The following is a 27,352-nucleotide window of genomic DNA, read 5'->3' as shown; positions in this document are numbered from 1 at the left end:
CTGTAGACATGTTCATAAAGAGTGTACTTTGCAAAACGCTCATACACAAAAGAACGACCAATTATACTCTGGCTCTTTCTCTTCTTCTCTGCAGAAGTCAGCTTCTCGAAAGGGGGGTGTGAATTGATTGTTTCCACCTCATTCTCATGCCAGCCCTGCTGTCTCAAGTCTGACCTGACCACTCCTTGGTGAATGCACACACCCAGGTAACTGGTGGACTCCGCGTTTTCCAATCCAAGGGACACATCCATTTCTAACCACTCTTGACCTCTTTGTGGAATCTGCCAATACTTACTCCCCAGTTCTCAGAACCCTTCCCTTGCTTTGATTTCTAGAACATCACTGGATTATCTGCTTTCTCCTAGTCCTTAATTATTTGTGTTGATGCAGGTTCTGCCTCTCAGTTCTGTCCGTGAATGAACTTTTACTCCCAGGAATTCACTCACACACTTAATGATCTCCATGTCTTTATGTACATCCCTCTCTCAAGTGATATTTGGACCCACACTTGCAACTATCTATTGTACATTATCACCAAGATATACCAGAGTAACCTCCATACTGACATGCCCCATGTTGTACCTTCCTCCCTGCAGACTGTCTTCTACACTCTGAAAGCTACTTCAAAAACTGGGCATCCTACTAGACTCATCCTTCCACTCAAATCCCCTAAAAATCCCGCCTTCTAAGGCTCTCCATCTCCTCCATCCACTTTTTCAAGAAGAGCTTCCCTAATTGGTACGAAGTAAAAATGTCCCAGGAGAATAAATAAAAAGTGAGTGAGGAAAAAAAACACTCTTTCCCTATGCAAATAAATTTTTTTCTTAATAATCAAATAAATAGACTCTCTCAAGTGTAGTACTTCCCAGAGCTTTAATACTGATATGTACTGGGGCTCTTTAAGAAACATATTCAGGATGCAGCGTTGCTCGCGAGCTAGTGAGACCCTCCTGCTAAGAACACTAATGAAACAGCCCATAGAAATGATATGCAGCAGATCATAGTCTGGGTTTTGCTGGTTATTCTTTTTGAGGTCAATTTAACCAGCATTCTTAAAATGGCATCTTAAAGGCTGATAAATGTGTAAGCTCCTGAGTTGTGGGTGCAAGTGGGCAGCCTTACAGCATACATGGGCTCTTAGCCCCCCTTCTCAGGGGAGTATTCAAAAGATGCTGAGTCTTCCTTCCACCTGTGTTAAATTGCAGAGTAATTTCCTGTTCCTTATTTTGATTAATAAATCAAATGAATTCATCAAATATTGATTAAACACCTGTCCTGCTCAAGACACTGTGATAGTTATTAAGGATACCAAGAAGGACAGAATGCAGTTTTGCCCCTCCAGGGCTCAACCTAGGGGGAGACACATTTGTAAAAACTTTAATTAATGTGACAAAGTGCTATGAAAGAAGTATGTACCAGGTTCTACGGAAGCACAAAGGAAAAAATGGTTTCCTCTTCTTGGAGAGACAAGAGAGGGTGTCAGAGGGGATTTTGAGCTTTATCTTGAATAATTTTTTAACTAGATGCTTTATAGTATCCTCACCAAAAAAAAAAAGGGGGGGGTAGAAAATATTCCTGTTTAATAAATGAGAAAGTGAGTTTATTGTGGTTAAATTTGTCTAAGTTCACAAAACTAATAAGTAGAAAAACAAATTTGAATTCTGATTGGTCAGACAAGATTAGAGGCAGAAAAGCAGAGCGGGGGGGAATGATATTCCACAGAGAGTTGACAAAAGGCGAGATGTATGAAAAGGTATGGTTTCATTGGGGAAACCAAAAGCACTGAGCTATGGTTGAAATGGAACACCAGGTCTATGTATGGTGTGTGTGGGGTGGGGGTGGGAGTGGTTGCTGGGGCGTGTGAAGGGTCTGGGAGTTTTTCCTACTTGCAAGTTAACAAGCTAGCATGTGACTTGTGAAAACAATTAAATAGAAACCAGTTAGAGTCAGGAGGCCAGAAAAGGGAGTTCTTATGCCCTGACCGCCTCTCTTGTCTCTCCAAGAAAAGGAAATCTGGGCTAAAGCTGAATTGCAAGCCATAGTTGAAGATTTTCCCAAAGTAACCAAAGATCCTCACAGATTTGCTGAGGACTTTAATGTAGTCATTCAAGCTTATCAACCTGGTTTCTCTGACTTATAATAGCCAGTCCATATGCCTGCTGGTGAAGGCCAGGGCCAGCATTGGATGGAAACCACCGATTAGCAAAGACCTGAAAGGTTTCTAGAGTTACAATCAGGAAAAAAGCCCCCTAACTTCTTATATGATCAGGCTCAGGTGATCACTAGGCAACCTCAGGGAGCAATTCCTAGGGCTTTTCCAAAGCCTGTTTGACTAGAACAATAGTCAGCCTTGAACACAGAAATCTGATGAACCTGTTCATTAAGATTATGATTGACTTCAGATTGTTTTTAAAGAAAGTTCTGGTCTTCCTTCAGATGTTGATTTCACCTGCATAGTTTTTAACTCTATGTTTATTAATGGGCTGAACCAAGACCTTTCCCTTCTAGTGAAAAGGACCAGGATGGAATGGGAAACTGTCCACCCCAGATTCAGTTAATCTGGCACACCAGCTCTCTCACACTCTAGATGAGTCGCCTATAAGGAAGACCACCAAACTTCTTAATCCTCAACTCCAATAAATGAAGGCTCCTAAATGAAACCCAAACCCTCCTAGTTTCTGCTATTATTTGCAAAGAGCCAGGACATTGGGAAAGAGACTGTTACAAATGTAAGCACTTTAGGCACACGCAGCCCTCTATCCAGCCTCTCCAACATCCTCCCAATTCTCAATGACGGGCTCTGAGTAACTACAGGGGCTCCTCCCAAGCCTCTCTTTTTTTAAATTTATTTATTTATTTTTGCGGTACGCGGGCCTCTCACTGCTGTGGCCTCTCCCGTTGCAGAGCACAGGCTCCGGACGTGCAGGCTCAGCGGCCACGGCTCACGGGCCCAGCCGCTCCGCGGCATGTGGGATCTTCCCGGACCAGGGCACGAACCCGTGTCCCCTGCAGCAGCAGGTGGACTCTCAACCACTGCGCCACCAGGGAAGCCCGGTTCCTTCTTTTTTTTTTTTAAGTCGAGTCATAATTTGCTTTTTCCTTTCAATAGGGCCATGAGTCACTTTGGTTACATAGCTTTACCTCTCTGGGTTTAGTGTCCACATGATTATCCATAATTTATCATTTAATAAACATTAATAGGCATCTACATTAGCTGTGGATTCTAAGTGCAATAAACCTGCTTACGTATGTATATATATTCATTTAAATTTGTCCAATTACTTTGTTAGAACACTTTCCTATAAATTGGAATTGGTAGGCAAAGCGTATACAAAATTTAAATTTTGAGTGATATATGCAAAATTCTCCCCAAATGTAGAGACAGTCTTCACCAGTCTTCTTTCTCAGTATTTGTAGATGAGAGTGCTCTATTTGCTACAATCACAGGAGCATTAGATATCAGTATTTTTAATCTTTGACAATGTGATATTCCTGAGAAATTGGTTTTCCTCTCTTACTCTTGAGTCAATCATCTTCACATATCCTTATTAGTCATTTAATCATTTGAATTTCCTCTTTATGTTCTTTTTTCATTTCCCTTGGAATATTAGTGTCTTTGTCACCAATTTATAAGAGCTCATGCACGATTAAGGATGCCAACCTTTTGGTTGTTGTGTATGACAGATGAAATGACATAGAGTTTTTCCCCCATTTATTTCACTGTGATGTTTATTTTATTTTTTGATTATACAGAAATTACATATTCAAACAGAATCACTTTTTTGTTCTTTTTGCTGGTTTTTGTTTGTTCGTTTGTTTGTTTTTTAGAGAAAGGCAATGGGAAATCATTGAAGGATTTAACATGAGAAATAAAGATAAAGTTTACTTCATTGGGAATTAATTGGGAAATGAACTGGCAAGGACCAAGAACAGATGTAGGCTGATTGAGTAATCCAGCCATGAGAAGGCACTAGGTTAAAGCATGGTGGTGGCAATGGTGGTGGGTAGAGGAATTACGGGGACATTTGTAAAATAGATTCTGTGACATTTGGCTCTTGATTGAATTAGTGGAGTCAGTGGGGATTAAATTGCTGTTTTATTCTGGGGTGTTATCTATTTAGTCAAATTTCCAACTGAAACCTAAAGAGTTAGCCAGCACCAGTGTTCTTCATAAAAGGGGTGAGGGAAAACGGAAGGAAAGAAACAACTAATTAACAGAAGCATGATCACGAGGTACCTGAATATGAATAGAGAGATCATCATTGATTAGAACTCTAAAAGCATTTATAATTCAACTCTAGAACAGATTTGTGTTTCTATATATTTTAATTACAAATCAAATGATCTCTGAAAGCTATGGGTTTAAATATCTAAAGTATGTAAAGTTTTGTCATACAGGAAGGATCTTGAAAGGAAATAAATTGCTATCTCAAATAGAATTATTCAATAAAATCTTTTATAAAGGGCAGGGTATAGGAAAACTATAAAGGATACTGCAGTACTCCCTGGCTAATAACTGTGGAGAAGGGGCTGTTACTACCTCAGAGGAGACAAGAGGAGAAAGTAGCTACCAGAATCCAGAGAAGAGAAGTGAGGTCGCTTGAGAGGAGCTGTGTGCTTAGGTAAAGGGACTTAGGGAGGCTGCCGGGACCCCACAAGGTGAGACCTGGCATGCACCACACTCCACTTGCCCAGTCTTCTTCTCAGCCACTGCTTCCCAAGGGCTGCCAGAGGCAAGAATGCCTTTGATGTAGTCCAGGGACAGAGCAGGATGGAGAGTCCATCTAAAGGGGCAAGCAGAGACCAGCATGCTCCACCTCTGTGCCTTTCTTATGGAAAAAGAGTTCTCATCCGCAATGCAGAAGACACACAAAAAGACCCAGCAGCACTATGACGTGCAAGAACGTGATAAAACAAAGTAGAAAATTAACCCCTACCCCCCCTCATGACGTCAATCACGAGCTGCAGAGCCTCTCCCTGCTTGCATTTGATCAGCATGTTTCCAGGCAAAGTACCTCCCTCTTGATCTTAATAGAATTAATATAAATGACATTATTTCACAAAAGACCAGTCTTTAGATCTTAAACTACGTAATATGAATAAACAAATCTGATTTTACCTTAGAATTAAACTATAAACAATTAAGTAACTTATTAACTAAAATAAAGAGTGAAAGGATGGACTAAGTTTCTGTGAGTAGAGGATCAATACTTTGAGAGTGAGTGATGGGAGAAAATTATCTGAAAGTTTAGAAGTTTATTAGCATAAAGAAAAAGGATCTCTACTTTGCCTGCTCTTTGATCTCATATAAAGAATTTTTTAAATGCATCTAAGAATTACATTTCTAGTATTGATAGAATTAACTATATTAGTGGATTATATTATTGTTTACAAAGTTTTTACACCATACCATGTGGTCCTCATAAACCACTGAAAGGGAAGAGGAACAGCCTACATGAAGAAAGAAAAACATTTTCTGAGAGGTTGAGTTATCTGCTGAAGGTCACATATCTAATAAGTGATGTAGTCAAGACCAAGCTATTTCAGAATGAAATTCATTGGTATTCACTAAAATATGTGACCATAATATGGGACAAAGTATAAGTTAAAAGGTCTCATTTCCCATTTATTTATCCCATGACAACTTTTCAATGCTCTGTCATACTTACCACTTTTCCTTGTATTCTATGTAAGATATGTCCAAAGATAAACTAAACATTAAATATTTAACGACTTCAAGCTTATCTGTGACCCTAAACTTAGAAAGGTAAAAAGCAACATTTAGTTTTGTTTTGCAGCTAAAGCTCTTAACTCTTCAAATCCAGACCCACATATCTTCACCTGATAAATAAAGGGGACTCTGAAGAACTCGTGGATTCCTCAGCTTTTTGACTCTTTCAATGTTATTCCTCTTTCCTTTACCTTTTAAGTTAATCAAAAAATCTTCTTTTTAAAAATGACTTTTACACCCCAGAGTAAAATGTATTCCAAGCCTGGTGAAGAACAGACTATTAATCTCTTCACTTTATTGACCGACTTCAGTTTCAGCTCATTAAACACAGACATTTTCAATGATCAAAAGAAAATGAACCAAACGTAACTTGGTATAACCTTACCAAATAAGAGAGTTGTTCAAAAAGCAAATAAATCTGAACAGGTAATTTAATACTGACACTCTTCCATTTAAAGAGTATATATGCTATGAACAAGGACATGCAGAAATAATTTCTACGTTCATTTGATCAGTGAAGTCACACTCTTGATATGCTTTTTATCCAACTCTCAGTTCTTAGCCTCTCCCAAAATGAATACTATACTGAAGGAATTATGAACTAACGTCCCTTGAGACTATAAGACAAGGAAAAACAAAAGACTATGAGTTCTAAAAAGACAGCTGCCAAAGATTATTTCATTATATTGCCATACAGAATTATAAAAACTAAAGAAAATCTAATTATCGGAGCACAGGAGAGGAAAACCAGTAATTCAAACCCATTATCCTACAAAGAATAATAAGCAATTTAAATTAGGAAACAAGAAATGTTCACTAGCTTTTAAATATGACTGTATTTGAAAGATATTTAAGTTACTAGCTGAACCATACCAGAATATGCATGTCTCATTAGCACTGACTTAAGTAATCCTTTACTTAGGTAAAACTTCCTAAAACCAATTCTAAGATATCCTAAAAAAATAACCAATCACAATTCACACAGGAAAAAAAAGTTTTTTTCTAAGATATCACTGAAAAGAAGTCTTAAAGGCTAAGTGAGTAGTTCTAAAATTGGAATTGTTGTAAATACTTTAGAGACAAATTGTACCTGCTACCATATATCATGTTTTGTGATTTAACAGCAGTTATTTTCTTGCTTCCTCTGAAAGATTGTGGCCTCTCTACTTGGTCACATGGAATCTAGACCCCAAGTCAGTGTCCTTTAACAACCTTCCCAGCTCAGGAACAATTCCATAGCTAAGTGATTTGTACTTTTTCCCAACATGGAATTAATCAGGGTAGGAGACGGAAAAACCAAATCATCTTCCAGTTCCTTACTATTAATTTTCTCATGGAAAGAAACAATTTTGCAAAACATATATTCAAATAAAACACAAACCGACCAACCCACAGCCAATTGTAAATTATAGTTGGTCACCTTTATTTTTCTCCATTCTTCCAATAATAGATCAATTAATGTTCTAAGGCAGATCAGTCACACTGTCTACATGGTGATAACAACTGCAAATGAATCCTTAAATGTTAAATAATCTTCCTTCCCTTGCAAGACATTTGAGGAAACTTTCTTTCAGACGTTGGTTTGGCAATTAATTTACTCCATTTCAAAAATGTTAGCTAAGATAGATAAAAATTTCTTTAAATTTAAACTCAAAAGCATTAGGTCACTTTATAAAATTTGTGGCAGTTACATAAGAAGATATTAACTCCACATAAATGATTTATTTAACAACGCAACTAAGCCCAGATCAGAATATATTTTTTAAAACTTCACCATCTACATTTCTCATTCTATTAATATCAGGCATAAAAAACATAATTAAACACAATAAATTGAGTTTGTTGGGTAACTACAAATATAAGATTAATTCTAAAAATCAAAATTGATTTATTAAGTTTGGCGTAATCACAGAACAAAAAGATAAATCAATCACAGTTCCTGCTCTCAAGTAGCCTACAGTCTAGCAGAAGGAAAGAAACACATTTAAAATCAGTATTGCTACTTTTGAGTCCCAACCTTATATTAGAAATAACTAAATACTGATCTGTACGTGGTGAGTGAGGATTTCAGGGCTGGTCAAAGAAAAGACAGGACCTCACGATGGCAGTAGTATGCAATGAGCTTTAGTTGGGTGCCACTTTGACAGGTTGCATGAGAGGGGATGTCCCTCACTGCAAGAGACCTGCCGAGACACTGGTGCAGGACCACCACCCAGAAGAGGAAGAAAACAAGGGAAATCCCAGGAGAGACGGGTATTGGAGAGGGGGCCCCCGTGTCTAGGTGATATTGCTTAGCAGCAAGATGGGAAATCTCTGAGTCAAAGAGCTTCAAAGGGCAGCAGTAACTTGGGGTCTTTTACTGCACCAGAGTTTATTTTATCTGTATGGCTAGCAGATAAGTTCAGCTTTGTGGGGTTTGCAAAGCAGGCAGACTCTAAACGACTAAAAATATGTTTACTTGAGCTATATTTAAAGCAATTGGAACTGTAAAAATTTGAGTTTGGCACCAGTGGGCTTTGGGCTAATGGTCCCAACCAGCTATGAAGAAGTAAAAGACATAGGGGCCAATTTTTAACTCATTTTTATAACACCATAAAACATTAAAAAAAATCACTGTATCAATAGAATCTTGGGTGTTCAATACCTGTGGACTGACTTCTGAAGTTTAACTTAAGAATCAGAGAGGTTCAAAAGGTGAAATAAGAGGCTCCTTGAAGCTTTACTAAAGTATTCAACAGACATTTCAACTCCTATTTTGTGTCAGCCGCTGTTCTGGGCACCAGATATTCTACAGTGAACAAGGTACACAGCTGGACTGGCTACATAATTTGCAGGGCCCAATGCAGAAAGGAAGCACAGGACCCTTTTTCAAACTTCAAGATGGTAACAGCAGGACATTAAACCAAGCATAGGGCCCTTCTGAGTGTGGGACCCTGTGTGACTGTATACGTTTCATATCCATGAAACCGGTCCCGGTAGACATGTTCTCTATCCTCAACATGCACGCAATCTAGTGGTGAAAAATCAACAGTAAAAAGAAAAGAAATATGGCACCGTGAAAAGTGCCATGAAAGAAACAGCGGGGAACAGCGTTCAGTGAACCTTGAGAAAGGCTTCTCTGAGGAGCTGACACCTAAGCTGAGACCTGAGGCTTGCAAGCCAGCCAGCTATATAATGTGCGTATGTGAAGGACCCATAGGTTGGACATTTATACTAGTGGCTCTTAGTCAGGACGATTTTACCTCTCCTGGGTCATTTGGCAATGTCTGGAGACATCTTCTGTTGTCAGAACTGGGGGTGAGGAAAGGCGTTGCTACTGGCATCCAGGGGGCTAAAGGTCAGGGAAGCTTCTAAACACCTTACAATACACAGGACGGCACTCGCCACCCCTGCCAACAACAAAGAATTATCCAGCCCCACAGGTCAGTGGTGCTGACACTGAAAAACCCTGAAGCGGAATGAATGTAGATAAGGCGATCACAGGGCTGTGAGTGGGGCGAGAGTTTGGCACATTTGCCTTTCATGTCCTTAGCCGTGTGACTTTATGGTAGCAAATATTAGAAACCTATATTTCCAACAACAGTAGAGAATTCAATGAATGGTACAGATTCAGTAGAATCTTAGTCACTAAAAAAATACATATTTAGAAGGATGTTTATGATTGGAAAAGGCATGTTACAAAGAAAGAAAAAGTGATTCTACATTCTTTCAAAAAATATTTATGCGCTGAGCAGAGGATTGATGAGGGTGTTGAAAAGATAATTCAAAGGGTTATTGGTAGTTATTTCTGGATGGTAAAATTATTTTTGCTTTCTTTGTACTTTTCAGTATTTTAAATTTTCAAGAGAAGTGTAGACTCTCATAAAATCATGAAAGTACAAAATCTCATTTTCTTTCTGAAAAAGTGTATTATACATTCAACTTACACGGCAGCCATATGTGAACCTGATAAGGTTAATCAAAAACTGGGATATTTGTTGTGATTCACAGAAGAATGACTAATCATTCTAGGATGATTTTAGCAGTACCACTGGTAAAATTTGAAATTTCTAAAGCTGAAAAGTAGAAGAATTGAGGGCACAATTGGTGGTGTCTTGTCTTCTAAAGGTCAGGCTTTTGTAAAAGAAAGGTAGATATGGAAAATGGCTACTCTCTATTAAAATGAATCACTCTTGTTAGCTAACGGAGTAGATAGGGTACCACGTTCACAATCTATTTCAACAAAGTATATGAATGAAGTCTCTCATGACTCCATTTTAACAAAATGAATTTGTGGTTTCTTGAACAGTTATATCAAGAGGCCATTGATTTATAAGTCATGTCTGTTTACAAGTAGTATCTGGTTGTTGAAATGTTACTCTTGGTCTTATACCAATTAATGATAAAAGAAGTGTTATAGACCAGGAAGGTGTTCTTATCAGACAAGCCAAATTCCATATTCTAGAAAGTCCTAGCAAGCTGGAAACATGGTTGGGGGAAGTATAAAATAATTATAAAATGCTATTCTTAAGTTTCCTAAATTGCACCCCTCCTTAAAGCTGATTATACAAATACAGGATGTTGGACACTTGGCAAAAAGAACTTAAATTTGGGGATGGAGAGAGGACAGGGACACACACAACATTTACATTTTTTAGTAAACTGACTATGAGGGAATAGGATGTGATTTGTACAATTCAGGCCCTGATGGAGAGTCATACTCTATGGCCCAAAGGTAGAAAATCATACTCGCTTCCCCATTATGAAGCTTCACTAAAAGCCTGGATAAAAATGAAACACATCATTTTCTTAAACATCGAAGCACGCGCCAGATATTCCAGAGGAGAAAGTGACAAGTTTCCCTGACACTGGAACTAGGGCTTGATGTTTACAACTCAACAGAGACAACATGCTCAGAATAAGAAAACAATGATGAGACAAAGCCACTTGAGACCTGTGATGCAGCAGGATAGCCACGAGGACACTCTACGACCACAAAAGTAACTAAATATCCCCCTCTTTTGATCAGCAAGAGTGACTACCGCTTCTTCATTAAAGAAAACTAGCCCCATCTTAATCTTCCTGACACCTAAGTAAGTTAGGAAGATGCTCAGTTCCTGAATTGCCCTGCTTCCTTAAACCCTTGTAATCACCCAGCACAAAGCCAAATCCTATAAAAAGCCCCTTTCCACTGCCTCTAACCAAGGCACCCACAGTTCCTGAGCTGTGCGATCTCCCTTGCTGCAGAAAATAAGACCTAGTTTGTTTGACTATCATCCCGTTTCTGGTGGTTCCTGGCTGGTGGACTTCAACCCAAGACAATCCTGTTATTACTGATCTGCCCAACATCAGCCTGTGGGTCCCGTTTATGGTTTGGATCACCATAACCATGCTGCCCAAGCAGCAAAAGGGGTTTGTTCATGAGAAACAAGAGTCCCAAATTGAGATTACTGTCAATGAGTGACTATGGCCACCAGCCGTCGAATGATGTGACTCCCTAAGGCATCTCCTGCACACTCCTTCACCTCCCTGAATACAGACAGCAGGATGGTGGGAGAACCAGTGGGTACGGGTGCTGCAGCTAGCAGTGGTGCAGTGCAGCTTGGTTTCTTTCTTAGAGTTCCCCTTAATCCACAAAAAAACAATATTCAACATAACCTAAGAAATACCATTTCAGACAGGTTTCTTTGATTTTCCATTAGTTCATGAAAAGAAACAAAATGTTCACCATGACCTAATAAGTACCATTTTAGACAGAAACGTATTTCCCACTTTTAAAAACAATCATCGGTGACTTTTAAAAAACTAGTTATTATAAAACACATTCTGATTTATAGAGATCCAAAACTAAAATTTCACCCTTAAAGGTCAAGTTCAGCTACAATCAAGACACTAAATAAAAAACTGTAATAACAGCAACACATTTTTTGAGCACTTACTATGTACCTAGATTTGTGCTATCTTACATACATGTATTATTGCATTTCATCTATGCAACATGCCGTTGAGAACTAACATCCCCATTTTACAGATGAGAAAATGGAGGTTCAAAGAGGACAAATGATTAACCTCAGTCACAGAGTCACAGGTGCCAGGACCAGGTTTTGAACCCAAATGTCTATAATTCCAAACTCCAAGGTCACCAAGTAGATTGTTTCTCTTGGGTATCAGTATAAAACAACACTGCCCTTGAAGCCAATATAAGACTGGATTATAATGAAAGCAGTTTAAAAGAACTATAGCGCACTACTTAAAGTGTCCTATAGTATTAGAATTTAACTTTGCCACATCAAGTTTATTTTTATTATACTATTTACAGCCAAAGCTACCAAGAAAAAGTTATCTTTCACACGCTACTCTCTGTATCAAGCAACATCCACATATAAAAACTAGTTGGTATATAAAATCTGAAGGTAGCCTTGGATTTTTATAAGCTTCTCCTTTCTGAATTAGCTTCTTTAAAAAAAGGAAATAATGCATGTGTGAACAATGCCTGTGTGAAGAGAATTTCAATGGGAAAGCATTATCCCTTCTCCCCAATAAAAAAAATAAAAATAAAAGGACCCTTTAAAAGACATTTTCACTAACAGTTCTTTTCTGGATGAAATAAACAAGAGCAAAGGGCACCTTGACTACTACCTAGGAAATAAAATCAGAACACAGGGAAATCTGTAATTCTAATCACATTTACACCTTCTCTCCTTTTTTACATTTCTCATCCAAACATCCTTAGGAGCTCAATAGGCTTAAAAGAATTGGAGCAGGGTAGAGAACAAAGGTGAGGGGAATCTGAGAAACAGCTTAAATGGCTGTTCTCACCATTTTAGTAATTTCGAATTGGGTAACATAGTTTTCAGAAGATGTAAAAGTCACAAATATAGAATGAAACTGTAAAGTTATTCTACCTGCTTATATTTTAAAAGTGGCATTTTGGCCAGGCATCTCAGGAATTAACTACTTGTGGACAAGAAATGCAAGAAAGCACTAAAAAAAATTAACTTTCAAGGAAAACAAATATCAAATTTAAATGTATTAGCTTTAGTCAATGAAAGCCTATGTGCTAAATACATACACCTGCTAAAAAGAATATTAATATTTGTATTCTTATGTGAGAATGACTACTTAGATATTAACTATGTTCTCTCTTGAGATTGAGAATAATTTTAGAAAATAAGATTCAACTACTATACTCAATCAAGCTAAATATTATAGATCGCATATAAATACAAAAATAAAGAAAAGCATTTATGAACCATGTGGTATGTGTGGTTTACTCAAATGGGGAATGAAAGTTTTTTAGTGGAAAGAAAAGAGACGTCAATGTTAAAAGAAACAGTTTAATATTCATTTAATTATTCAAATAAAAAATGACCAACAATAGAGGAATGATAAAAATTCAGAATTATATCAAATTCAGATGTGAGTGCCTGTTAAAAGAAACAGTTTAATATTCATTTAATTATTCAAATAAAAAATGACCAACAATAGAGAAACAATAAAAATTCAGAATTATATCAAATTCAGATGTAAGTGCCTGTTATTGGGTGATTCTGATTCAGAATAATACTTTCACGTGACTTTTTCTTAATGCAAATATCAAAAGAATTCAGCACTTCTTTTCACCAGCACCACTGATGTCCCTAAGAGTGCAGCCCTGCATGGCCCCTTGAGTAGGTGCTGCTAGGATTCCTCCATTGCTCTTAAACCACAGATAAAGAAAGTTACTAGCAATGGGGAAACAATCCAGAATGCCTTAGAAAAGAAGATGCCTGCCATCCTGGCTCTTTTTTGTGTGTCATGTATATCAAACACAAATAAGTGCAACCATTTCCTTCTCTGTAGGACAGAGTTTCAGTTTCAGTAAAATGTTATGCCAGTGACTGATAACGCTGCAAAGTTCCTCTTCAAAAGAGATGAAACACACACAAGGTTCTAGAAATGTAATACCTTCTAGTCACTGTATTATGTTTAGCAGGTACCAGATATACTGAGATATGAGATGGGTGGTGAAATCAAGGCCTTACTGTCAACATTTACTGAACATACCAGCCAAAATTATGGGATCTGGGGGGGCAAAATCTATGGTTCAGGTGAGGATTTCACAGCTCAATGCCCTCACCAAGTCCCCTGCCCCAACACACACACTCACTTTAGTTGCATTAGCTACTGACAAGTGTGGGTTTGTTTTTTTTTTAAATGAAACGAATGCACTGAAATAAGAACAGGTTTACAAGGGGGTGGTATCGTTTGAGAACAGAACTGCCCTCAGCTGAGAATATCCAACTATGTTGTTTCAAGTAGTATAGAAAAAGTGCCTAGTACCGAATAGGTGTTCAAATAAATATTTGTGTGTTTGTTTATAAGACTAGTCTTGTAAACTAAAATAGTTTCGGCGGGCTCAAATGGCCAGATTTTCCTTGTGGGATGACTCCAGAACTGAGTTGACAACCAGCAAAGAAATCAAGCGAAAGAGCCAGAGCTCCATAGTGCTACGAGCAAGCCCCCTCACCATACAAACTCAGAGGACGGATTTTAGACCCAAGCATCCTCCACAAGTTCTTCGTCTAACCAATAAGCTCACAGCATTTGTCAGTGTGTTGGCCTCGTAATTAGGTGCATTGCTCCAGTAAGATCGATCTTAGCTCCAGACACCTGCTGTCGCGTTTGACAACTAAGACCTATTCTTCCAGACCGAATGTAAACTGGAAATCCCGCCCGCAGAAGGAAATTTGCGCGGAGGGGGCACGGAGCACAGGGTAAAGGTGCAGGCACACGCGCTTAAGAGAAGCAGAATCGACGCTTGCCACACTTACTGTATTCTTTCCCTTTCAATCTCTGGAAGATCTCATCCATGTCAACTGGCTCCCCCATGCATTCTGTTTGATCGCCTGTTGCCGGCACATCTTTCAGGCGTTGCATCTACCCAGTGGCTCCGAGAGACACACTGGGTAGTTTAGGTTCCTGCAAGGTGGGCTTGATGCCCGGGCGCGGAGCGGCAGCTAAGGGTCACACCAGGGAGGGCGAGTCTTAATGACAGAGGGGACCCGCCGCCCTTGTCACTGCCCCATTCTCCAGTAAAGGAGGATAAGGTAGCTTTGTGTTTTTACTGTCAAACTTACAGCGACCAGCCCAACTCCGTCCACCGTACGAGAAAGCAGCCAACCGAGGCCCCCCGGCAGGGCACTGGGGAAGTTCCCACATGGAACAGAAACGCGGTCAGGCCGCGCTGTCCCCCGCTGGCAGGTTTACCGACCCCTTCCAGCGCATCCGCCGAGACTAAGGGAGCCGGGCGGGAAGCAAACGCCCAGAGCTCGGCTCAGCCGCAGGCGGAGTCAGGGAGTCCCCGGAGCTGCGTTGCGCTCGGGATGTTCACGCCGCGCTTCCCCAGAGGCCTCCCCAGGATTCACCCTGCGCGGCCCGAAGGCCTCAAAGGTCATCTTCCCAAGAAGGGCCATTCAGACAACCTGGGGAGCGCAGGGCCGGCGCCCCGGACGCCCCAGCCCGCGCCCAGACGCACAGCTCCGCGCCGACAGTCCGCGCCTTACCTGCCCGCGGCGAATCCTGCAGCCCCTTGACAGGTCCCACCAGGCGCCACTGGAAAAGTTTCCTAACTTCTTCGCAGCTCTGCAAGCCCTCGCTTCGGGTAGACCCAACGAGAGCCAGAAGGAGGAGACAGCGACAGCCCACGCGCCAGGTCTGTGCGTCCATCATCGGTGTCCTGGTCACTCCTTCCCCCGCCGTGGACCCCAGTCTCCCCGCGCGCCTTGCGCTGCAGGCGCTGGAAAAGGCTCGGTGGTCGAGGTTCCCAAGAGGTGCTATCTGTCGGTGGGCTGGGACGCCGGCTTCACCTGCGGGCACTTGGCTGTCTCCGGAGGTGCCCCAAGGCTGAGACACCGGAGTTCTCAGTCAGAGCGCCGCCAGGTCTCCCTCTCCAGCGGGGCGAGATGGCGCCGCGCGAGCGAGAAAACGGCTGGAGTCGCACGGAGCCCGAGAGTATCTGGCTCGGGGCACCGCCGCGGTAGCCGAGGGCTCGGCTGGAAGCGGCCGACCTGGGACGCGCAGCCAGTCTAGCTCCGCGGACAGGCCCCGCCCCCGCCCCGTGGTCAGGCCACGCCCCCCGCGTGCCGCCCGGGGTCTCCCTCACCCGTGGAGCCTGTCAACGGTGGTCCACGCTGGAGAGACAGCAGAGGGGCGCTGCGTGGAGCCAGGAAACAACTAAAACGGAACCCGACCTCGCTCTCCCAATCCATTCCGGGGAACTGCAGTCTGAGGAAAAGAAGAGCGAATGTACGAAGAGGCTCAGAGAAGACGCGATGAGAAACACCAACTGGGAATACTTCCATATAACTACTTCCGTATAAATCAAGGTCCTCAATGCATAGGAATTTGTATTCGAATTGCATGAAATGGGATCTGGGCACAATACAAAAGGCAAAAAACTATTTATAGTTAAAGATCTCAATTGAGAGGCTTGATAGCACTTAGGTTTTAAAAGAGTGTACATGAGACGTTATTTTTTTTAATTTCTGTATGTTTGCTGCTTTGGAACTTTTTTTTTTTGTAACATTACGATTTTCTGAAAAAACTTAGAAGTCATAAAAATTACATTCAAACCTTATAACGTTCTTATTTTCACAGTAAAGTCCAGTTTATTCTCTTATTACCCTTTAGCATCATATTTTGCTTCAGTACTTTGTATCTATAAGGGCCCTTCTGAGCTTTACCACTTCTGGAATTTCTTTAAAACATTTCTCAAAGAACTACTAGGGTAAAAGTGCTCAGGGGAGTTTCTCACAAGGAAGATAGAAAAATGAAGACTTTAAGTGATTTTAAAATGACAAAGGAATTTTGTCAATTTACAAAAGGACTGCATTAGAAACCATAAGCCAAAGGGCCAGATGTATTTTTGAAATATGATTGACTTAACACTAAGACTGTGAATGACAAGAGTGTTTCATCATCTACAGGCACCTGAAGACAGTCCTCCTCCAGTAAAACAAAACTACTTAAAAGCATCAGGCCAGGGAGACTATAAATGCTTTAACCACCTAAAGGGAATTTATTCTCAAATTTGAACCCTTGCCAAGAGATAGAGATGAATAATTTTAAGTCTTAGTTAAATGTCATGGGACTTTTTAATGACCATTGATATCAAAGGCAGCACTTTCAGCATTGATGAGTGTTGATTGATTAGATTGCTTGTTCTAAAATCATTCCAGGGCAATGGCTGAGATACTTCTTCAATGAAATAGTACTTACTTGGCTTCTGACATCAGTTCCATGAATACTAGATTTTTATTTTATTTTTTTTAGAGAAGCTCTCTTAGTAAATGAAAACTGAAAAAGTTAGCTGCTTTTAAATTCACGGACTTCAAGCAAAGCTTTATGTATGTATCCTAGTAGAAAAAAAAAAAAACTGCCCCCTGAACCTAACAGCCACCAAGTGTGGAAAGACTGCTTGGAAGTCAACTCTATAAGAAGAACAAGAAGAATGACCATGAGTATGTGTATGGTGCTTAGATGCCAGGCAATATTCTAAGTACTTTAAGGGTAAGAATTCATTCACTTAATCTTTATAACAACCCTGTAAAGTAGTTACTACTATCATCATTGTTTTACAGATGAGGAAACAGGCAGCACAGAGAGGTGAAGTGGCTTGCCCAAGGCCAACATACCTGCTGAGTGGTGGAATGAGAAATCAAACCCAGGCGTTGGAATCCAGAAGATGTGCTATTAACCACAGGCTCTCCTCGGCCACACCACGCCATACCGAAGAACCTAGTGGGTTACATTCAGTAACACAAAAGGCTGTTTATAGTTTATCAGGGTTTTTTTACTAGTAAATATATATAATTTTTATCTGTGGCATTTTATTCTACTAGAATTCCTTCTATGTTAATATAAGGCTAATAAATCCCTAGGTTTTCCAAAAGTTTTTTGTCTTACCCGGATCTCTCCTTGATTGATTTGATCATCATAGAGTAGCATTAGCATTAAAAGAATCTCAGAGATTACTTGGTCCAATTCATTCACTTGGAATCTCTAAAACAATTTGTCTTACAAGGATAAAATCACAAACACCACTGAGAATGATGAACACATACTATATTTTTAGAAAAACAGTAAGCTAGGCAGAATTGGGTTTACAAAGACACGTAAGCAAGTTCTCGGTGTTTTTGCAATTTATTTCAGCAGAATAATTAGGTGGGGAGTTATATACAGAAATGGAATAGGATCTAATGAGAAAATAAATGTCTAGTCCATGCAAAATGTCCTCAATTACAAAAATAAAGATTTTGTTTCTACCTCTTATTCCCTACTGCTACCACCATGGATGAGCTTTAAGACAAGCTTCCTTCTGCCAACCAGAATACAATAGCAAAGTGCCTTTAATGTGAACACTCTAGGGCAACATCTCTACACACTGTACTATAACTAATCTTTTGTTCAGTTTACCTGTAAACATTAAAGATAAAGCTAGGGAGAAATGTCTGTAATTTGACAGTGATAATGCCTCATTTTTCAAAAGTTATTCAATAAACATTTATCGAATGCCTTTTATGTAATAGCACTGTGTTTTGCTTTTGAAATACCAATACTTGTAGATAGAAGAATCTCTAAACGGTCATTATTTAAAATACACTTTAATATTCTTCTAAATGCAAAGCTTCTAAGTAACCCTTTACAGTGTATCAACTCAAGACCTTGTAAAGAGAAATAAAGAACCTCCAGCATGGTTTAGGTGATCTTAATGATGTCACATTGCCCTCCATTCTGACTACTGCTTTAAGCTAATACTGGCCACTGGTTAGCTCACCCTCAGAAACTGGCTGGAGTTAACTCCTGTACCCAATCAAAATTAATAGCTAATATTCACTAAGTGCTTACAGGTATTCTCATTTAACGTTTCAACCACCCCATGAGACAGTCACTATTATACTCATGAGGAAACAGAGGTACAAAGAGATTAAACAGCCTTCCAGAAGCACAGATAAGAGCCCAGATGTAAGCCAGGCATACCGACTTCTGCACTCCCGTGGCCACCAACTCTCCTGCTCTGACAAACCAGACACCTGCCTTGTGGCCGCTGGACTCAACCCATATCATATATGGGTAAAGATCCTGGTGGTCGGTGCTCTTCCTCGGGGACAGCCAGCTGGACCTCATCTCTGTAGTGGTCCAGAGACCTGCAGCGACTCTAACCCTGGCCCAACTCTACCTTCCCGGCAGCTGCCTGAGGTCCTACTTAACCCTTCAATCAGGAGGACTATAGTGTAAGAACTAAAATTCCCGGAGCGGCCTTGACCTCTTTGACCCTCGTGGGATCCCAAAGGCCTACTGGTGTGTTCTGCACTAGCCAGATACGCCCCCCAACCCAGCAGTAAAGGATCCCTCCCTGGCCAGCTCCCCTATCAGCCAGACCAGCTCCATCCCACGTTATCCACCTAACCGGTTTCTCTTCTCTGCCATACCCTCGATATTATCCTACAAGTCAATCACATCCTCCATGGGAACCGGTCACCTAACACTCTTGTCACTACAAAGCCTGCCTGTCACAGCCCTCTGGCTCACTCTGCTCTCAAGTGGAACCCACACGTGGCCCTGCATGGCATGCGGTATCTTCCTCCCCTGGACTGAGTGTGTGTGACCCATAAACTGCTGTGAGTCTCATCTGCCCATCATGTGTCTGGCCATCTCTTATTAATTAGGAAGGGGGATCCTTCCTTCATCAATGAGGTAAATAGGAGGCAATACAAAGGCTTCCACTTAGCTATTTCGCTAAAAAATCCTGACTTTTGCCTTGCCCCACCTTCTCTCTTTCCCAAACGCTGCCCGGTTAAAGGGAGCTAAATTGGAGGTCAGCCCCAGCTGACTCTAGCAACGAAGTTCTGCCACCAAGTAATCAGAAGGAAATTGAGGGATCTTCTCCTGATGTCTCCTCAGGGTCAAGAGAGCAACTGTTGAGAAAAAGCTGCCTGCGGGAGAGAACTCATAGCAAATTACAACATTCCATAAAATACTCAAAACCAGATACCAGGATGAAATGTTCATGGAAGTCAGCGGGAAACTTTGATCAGCAAACACATTTTCACGCCAACGCTTTCTAAAGAGATATATCTATTGCTAATGTATATTTCCAAATGGAAAAACCTCATCTTCTAATCACCAGTACACGTTTATCAATGATTTTGAAATATTTTAGATGCACTTATGTCATTATCTCACAGTAATTATGCTTCAAGGCAAAGACAATGTAACTATTTCTCAAAAAGCATTAGATAAATACACTGTTCCTGTGTGGAGGTTTCAAAAGTATATCATACTGTATTTAATTTTACATCTTTTGTGTTTAATGAAAGACATCTGACTTCTTTCAGAGAACTTACTGAGAAATAAAAACATTAGTTGTTCTAAATGAGAATGAAAGCATTAAAAATGACACTTAAGAAAGGAACCCAGGAAAACTCAATGAGTTTATGAAACTAAATTTCTTCAAATAATTTTCTTCTAGTCCATATATAAGAACATAAAAATGGTGTTTTTCAGTTGTGACATATATTACATGTGTAAATTACAGTACATTATAATGGAAATGAATACAGTACAAATTTCTCTCATTTGCAAATGGAGACTTTGCACCAACTAATATGAACCCAACTATTTTTGATTTACAGAGTAAAATCCACATTTAAAATTCAGTTTCATCATTAATTATGCCAATATTTTAAGGAAAGACAATTGCATTAACAAATAAATTCAGTTGTTATCTATCTGGAATATATAATATTCCTTCTTAAATGTTTTTCAGAAATTAAACTAGGCAAAAAAAAAAATCCTTATACCTGTTTGTTGCTGGTTGTTTAATGTGAGAACCAAAGGGTCGCAGAAGTTTATCTGCCAGACTATAAGCCTTGTGAGATCTAGTGAGCCTGCCATATCCACCTCTACACTCTGAGCAGTGAGTGACTGACTGCATTTTGTGTCCATCCATAACTTTACTGAATGAATTTGGCCCCCATGAGTTTGATGTTCTCATGTGCCCTGTATTATCTTTATTAGATTTCTGTGATTATTTTTTTAACATCTTTATTGGAGTATAATTGCTTTACAATGGTGTGTTAGTTTCTGCTTTATAACAAAGTGAATCAGCCATACATATACATATATCCCCATGTCTCCTCCCTCTTGTGTCTCCCTCCCACCCTCCCTATCCCACCCCTCTAGGTGGTCACAAAGCACTGAGCTGATCTCCCTGTGCTATGCGGCTGCTTCCCACTAGCTATCTATTTTACATTTGGTAGTGTATATATGTCCATGCCACTCTCTCACTTCATCCCAGCTTACCCTTCCCCCTCCCCGTGTCCTCAAGTCCATTCTCTATGTCTGCATCTTTATTCCTGTCCTGCCCCTAGGTTCTTCAGAACCTTTTTCTTTTTTTTTTAGATTCCATATATATGTGTTAGCATATGGTATTTGTTTTTCTCTTTCTGGCTTACTTCACTCTGTATGACAGACTCTAGGTCCATCCACCTCACTACAAATAACTCAATTTCATTTCTTTTTCTAGCTGAGTGATATTCCATTGTATATACGTGCCACATCTTCTTTATCCATTCACCTGTCAATAGACACTTAGGTTGCTTCCATGTCCTGGCTATTGTAAATAGAGCTGCAATGAACACTGTGGTACATGACTCTTTTTGAATTATGGTTTTCTCAGGGTATATGCCAAGTAGTGGGATTGCTGGGGCATATGGTAGTTCTATTTGTAGTTGTTTAAGGAACCTCCATACTGTTCTCCATAGTGGCTGTACCAATTTACATTCCCACCAACAGTGCAAGAGGGTTCCCTTTTCTCCACATCCTCTCCAGCATTTATTGTTTGTAGATTTTTTGATGATGTGTGATTATTTTTTAAGCAGCAGTCAGCTTTTTAATTTCCACTTAACTGCTACATTTTTACCTTCAAAGTAGACACTATCACTATCTGAGAGAATAGTATCAATAAACACTTTTGAAACCAGGTTTTAACTTCCGGACTAAAATTATGTATGGGTCATTGCATCACCAAGTATCTGACTTTCAATAAATCTCTGATGTCTGTTTCATTTCTTTTCATTTCCTTTCCTATGATAAAAATGTGAGGTCAATGTCTTAAACATTTAATGTTACTACCAAATTAATTATTTAGTCAAGGTAAAGAATTGTTTTTCTAGTTGTTTTCCTGCAGCTTCTGATATTACAATATCTTAAATATTCATATCTTCAGATAAGATGAATTTTAATACTACATATTAAATATTCTCCAGAATGATTATTCATTATCTGTGTCATTTTGGTCAAGTTGTTAAACCACTCTGACACTCTTTCCTTATTACGTAAAATGAGGGGGAAATAGAATACCAGTTATGTTATTGACAGGGTTAACTGAGATAACATATGTGAAGTGTTTTGTTCGATTCTTGGTTCATATAAGCACTCAATAAATAGACATTATGATTCTTCTCCATTGGAAGAATACCGGTCATTAGCTCCTGATCTCTTAGTTACATCCCGGATGTAATTAGGACAATAAACCCGCTCCTCTGAACCCAACAACTGTTCAAAACTAAAATCTTTTGCCCGCCTCATATTCATAGTACAATTTCTTCATATTATTTAGCATTTACGCACCTGTCAAATTATTTGGGGTGATGGGGGGTAATGGCAACAAGGAGATTTATCTCAGCTCAGTGTCGGGACAGGAGAGTCTAAGTTGCCCAAGGTCATGAGCTAAAAGTCATTTTAAAAAAAATACTCCTCTCAGAACATAATGAGCACTTACAGCAAAAACTGGAGACTAATTATCATTAGCTTTTTAAGATGCAAAGTGTAGATGCTCTACTAATGATAAAGCCTCATAATTGATAATTATCTTTGATTAACGAGTAGGCAAGTTCTTCCAGAGGCTTTCACAGCAGTGCACCATTGTCATAATTGATCTTTAATTGTTCCATCTAAAAACTCCTTTTATCATAGGTTTAATCTTTGCTATTTATAAATAAGGTCCAGGAACAGGCCTTATTAACTACCCCTAGATGTGATATCACTTTACAAATGTCTTTGCAATTTAATTAGCATTCAGTCTAATTCTTTAGATTTGCATATGAAAAGGTACAAGCAGTTCATGCTCTCAGGCAGAAAGGAGAAATCCCCTGCTCTGACCACTTTTGAATTCTCTTCTTAATCCAGATTTTGTGAGAAAAGACAACAATCCTCCCTCTGGTTGTGTCTGTGGAGATTCTACATGATTGCCAACTTTCTGCTCCTGAAGGAGAATTGTATTCTTCCCTTTCTTGGGAGGAAAAAAAACTCCATTTGATCTACTGCAGTTCCTATATATCATCCTAGTTTTCCCTCACTCTTCTTTTTCTACCCATATCCTCAAATGATCTTGTAACTGTTCTCCTGATGTTAATAAATCACATTAGTCCAAAAACCTCGTGGCCCATTTTTGCGTAATCAGCTGAACCTGAGGTTGCTAAACATTCTCTTAAAGTCATTCTCTTAAAGCTCTTCAGCTTTCTTGGCAGTGCTGTCCAAGGGCTCCTAGCTCTCCAACATTCTCTTCTGCCTGTTTCTCTCCCTCTCTCCCGCCTCCTCATGGTTAGTATATCCCAAGGCTTAGAACTTAAGACTTGTTCTTCTTTTCCTACCTATTTCTAGAAGGATGTACTGGGTTGAACAGTGTTCCCCTCAAAAAATTCATGTCCACCCAGAACCTCAGAATGTGACTTTATTTGGAAATAGGGCCTTTGCAGACATAATTAATCAAGGATTTGGAGACGAAATTATCCTAGATTTAGCATGAGCCCAAAATCCAGTGACTGCTGCCCTTATAAGAAGATGAAAGAACACAGAGACAGAGAAAAAGGAGATGTGAAGAGGGAGGTAGAGACCGGAGTGATGCAGCTACAACCCCAGGAATGCCAAGGATGCTACAACCACCTGAAGCCAGAAGAGAGACATGGGATTGTTCCTTCCTTAGAGCCTCCAGAAGAAACCAGACCTGCCGACATCCTGATTTCACACTTCTGGACCCTTGAACTATGCGAGAACGATATTCTGCTGTGTGAAGCCACGGAGTTTGTGGCAGTTGTGGTAACTGGTTATGGCAGTCCTAGGATAATTTCACAAACACAAGACCCCGCAGTCTGTTCTTTTTATTAATAAAATCATCCTTGCTAAACCAGAGTGTATTGTATCTGCTCTCTCCTCTAATGTCTCTATGTAATATAAATGACAAGACTTGGCAATGTACCCACCTTTCTCCCATATTCATCTTTTTCATTCCAACTACCTCACTCTTTCTCATTAAGTTGGCAATTGATTGCATTAGTTTCCAGAGAGAGTTCATCACTTAAAAATCTCTTCCTGCTCTAAATCATCCTCCTGGGCCCAGGTCAGTTTGTATCAGGCCTGTACTCTATTCAAAAAACTGAAATATTATTGAATTGATTATTAATTGATGGCTAAGCAGACTCCACCATCTAACCCTGTGTTTCTTCAAATATAGTTGGGGGAATAGCTGCATCATATCAACCTAGTGTGTTACAATGCAGATTCCTGGGCCTTATCCAAAAATAGATTCTTGGTTTGGGATCCAGAGTTATTCTCATAAAACACTTATGCAAGCTCAATATTTAGACTTAGTGAAAACACTTTATTTTGCTGTAAATCCGCTCTCCTTCCTACATGAGCCAATTGTTTTTTCCAGCGGGGGAGAAATCCATGATTTACCACTCTCCCCAATATACCTTGTTCATTTCTACTTGTAAGCATCAGATAAACCTAGAATTACTTCCTTCTTCCTCTCTTTCTTTCTTTCTTTGAAAGCTCAACTCAAGTTTCCTACATGATTGTGCAAATCATTATTTGTTGCTCGATTATATATCAGTATTTAAGTTATTATGCGGTTATGCTTTGTTTCCCTAAGAAAATCTTAAGCTGCCCCACATTGCTCAGAAGATCTAGGAACTTGGTAAGTGTGTGTTGACTCAGTGCCTGAAAGAAAGGCTTGAAGCGGCACCCTAAAAGGCTCATCAATTTCTGTAGGAGACTTAGATGTCCACTCCCTCATTAGAAAGTAAACTAATGCGAGTGGTTGCTCATATTCCTACTCATTCCACTCTAGTACAATTAAGAAGGCTGACTGATGATAATTTAATAATGATAACATGTCTGATATTTGCTCTTCAGAAATTTGAGGGTCGATATCTAGACTTCAACTACCAATTTTAAGTCATATCATCTACTGGTCTAACAGCTATTGAATTAGTCTTAATGCAATAAAATTTGACTAGTAATTTAGGAAAATAATTATTATGTTTATAAAAAGTATAATTTTAAAACTAAAATCATACCAGTATTCATTACTTATTTTCAAATACAAGTCATTTCATTGACTGACAAATATCTATTGAGCATAACATGTACTATGCAAAACAAAAGATTGATTTCTTGGTCCATAGCATATTAACCATGGAAACTAAACAGAATGATATCTATTGCTCTTCATGAAGGGGAAAACATAAATATTCTGCAGAGAGAGAGCTACAATACACAGGTTCTATCAGCCTGCTTTATCTTTTAAAATCCAAATAAATGTAAATAATCACAAACAACATTTTAAGAAAATTTCGCTACAATCATAAAGCAACCTATGCTTTTTAACTGTGCCTTGGCTTTCACTAGCTTATGCCTCTCTCAGAAGAAAACAAAAGTTTATATATTTCAGAATTCAAAGCACATTCCCTGCATTCTCTGTTCCTTATTGTCACTTCAGATGTGTTACCTAGAGAAAAACTGGAGAAGCCATCATACTAGATATCCAATACCACCTTGTCCACACATTTAACACAATGAATGTTCCCTCAGAATCCAAAAAGCATTACCTAAACCACTCATTTAGACCAAACCCTGCTGAGTCCTTCATCAACATCAGTGTGCCCTGAATCATTTCATTGATTCATTCTAACATCAAAGCCCCTACAGGCCAGGCTCTGTTCCAAGTACAGAACTAGAGATGCAGAGCTGAAGCACATGCCGTCTCTTCCTTCAAAAAATTCACAGTTCAGAAGGATAGACAAGCACATAAACAAATAAGGACCGTAAAGGGTTATGGCTGCCCTCACCAGCGTGCAAAGAAAGGCTACAATGGCTACCCTGAGCAGAAGGTTCAAGAAGCAAGCTGTTTGTCTTGTGCAATTGCTTAACACGTGTCCTTCTAATGTTTCAAAATGCACTTTAATCAAATAGAAACTTTAAAATAAAGTACAAATATCTCCTTATGATAAGTCATTGTATCTAAGGGGTTATCTATGTATCTATGTTGAGACTCATTGGGTTTAGCAAGCAGAGATTCATGCTCTTATGCTCATCCACTCAGCGCACTAATAAAAAAGAATCCATATATCACATCAGTACGATAGCATATAATGTTGTCAATAAAAATTTTACTTTAAAAGTTTCAAATAACTTGAGGAATATCAGATGAGAAAACTAAGATTGAGACGTAGATAGAACATGTTTGCAGCTGCGGTAAAAACTGCATAGAAAACAGGATGATAAAAATACACTAACTGGTTATTTCTGGTTTATTACTTTCTTTTTTATAGAATCAGACTTTTCCAAATTTATAGTTGAAATCTGAAAATAAGCATTTTAAACAAATAAAATTCCATACTGGCCTCAAAAAGGAATCTACATTCCCCCACATTAGAGGAAGGAAAGGAAGTAAACTAAAAGATGAGTGGAAGCAAAGAGCTCTAAAAGGAAATGCTTGACTAACATTCCTATAACAAGAGATTTTCAGATTGGTTTTCTTTTTTTTTTGAGATTTTCAGATATTTGATAGGACTTTATGACTGTTCATTTTGCAGCTCAGTAAATTTTTAAATATGAATCTTTATATCCAAATTAATTACTGTGCCTGAGTGCAAATTGAGGAGCCTGAAGCAATGGGTTTAAGCAGCGAAGTGGAAGCATACCAGGCTCTTCAAGTTATTCAAAAGGTGCTCAGCTCCTGTCTCTGCCCTTCTCCCTTGTGGCTTCCTCTGCTCCTGGCTACAGGGCCTCAGCACTCCCCTTCTCTCCGGTAACTTGTCCAATGGGGAGTCCGAGAGGCGCAGAGAGGAGACAAAACCACGTGACTGTAAACAGCCAAGAGTGAAAAGATAAGCAGTAAATCTCAATAACGATCTAAAAAGCTCCAGAGGAAATTAATCCTTTGTCAGTTGCTTCATTTGCAAATATCTTCTCCCATTCTGAGGGTTGTCTTTTGGTCTTGTTTGTGGTTTCCTTTGCTGTGCAAAAGCTTTGAAGTTTCATTAGGTCCCATTTGTTTATTTTTGTTTTTATTTCCATTTCTCTAGGAGGTGGGTCAAAAAGGATCTTGCTGTGATTTATGTCATAGAGTGTTCCAAAGAATATGTTACTGACATGTTTGTGCTGTTTGTATGCTAATTTGGATAATCTGTAAGTAAAATACAATGTTGTCCCTGTTACTTTATTATTACTTGACCAGTGAATCCTCATTAAGTTTCTTTGCAGTATTTTTTGTGTTGTTTCTTAAAAAGAAAGTCACTTTTAATCACATTACTT

General features: G+C 39.4%; 1 protein-coding gene across 4 annotated transcripts in view; it reads right to left on the bottom strand.

The window, feature by feature from the left end:
- Nucleotides 1-15,729, bottom strand: part of GPC5 (glypican 5) — a 1,355,126-nt gene extending 1,339,397 nt beyond the window's left edge. For all 4 annotated transcript variants that reach the window (XM_059996229.1, XM_059996231.1, XM_059996232.1 and 1 more), the window contains exon 1: nt 15,256-15,729. In XM_059996229.1, the coding sequence (XP_059852212.1) occupies nt 15,256-15,421 (166 nt within the window). In that variant the 5' untranslated portion in view covers nt 15,422-15,729. The remainder of the gene's footprint in view (nt 1-15,255) is intronic.
- Nucleotides 15,730-27,352: the final 11,623 nt, after the last annotated feature.

The sequence above is a fragment of the Delphinus delphis genome, chromosome 18 (genome assembly GCF_949987515.2).
Source record: "Delphinus delphis chromosome 18, mDelDel1.2, whole genome shotgun sequence".
Classification (NCBI taxonomy): Eukaryota; Metazoa; Chordata; class Mammalia; order Artiodactyla; family Delphinidae; genus Delphinus; species Delphinus delphis.
The sequence above is the reverse complement of the archived record's forward strand: the minus strand, read 5'-3'. Positions and strand labels throughout refer to the sequence as shown.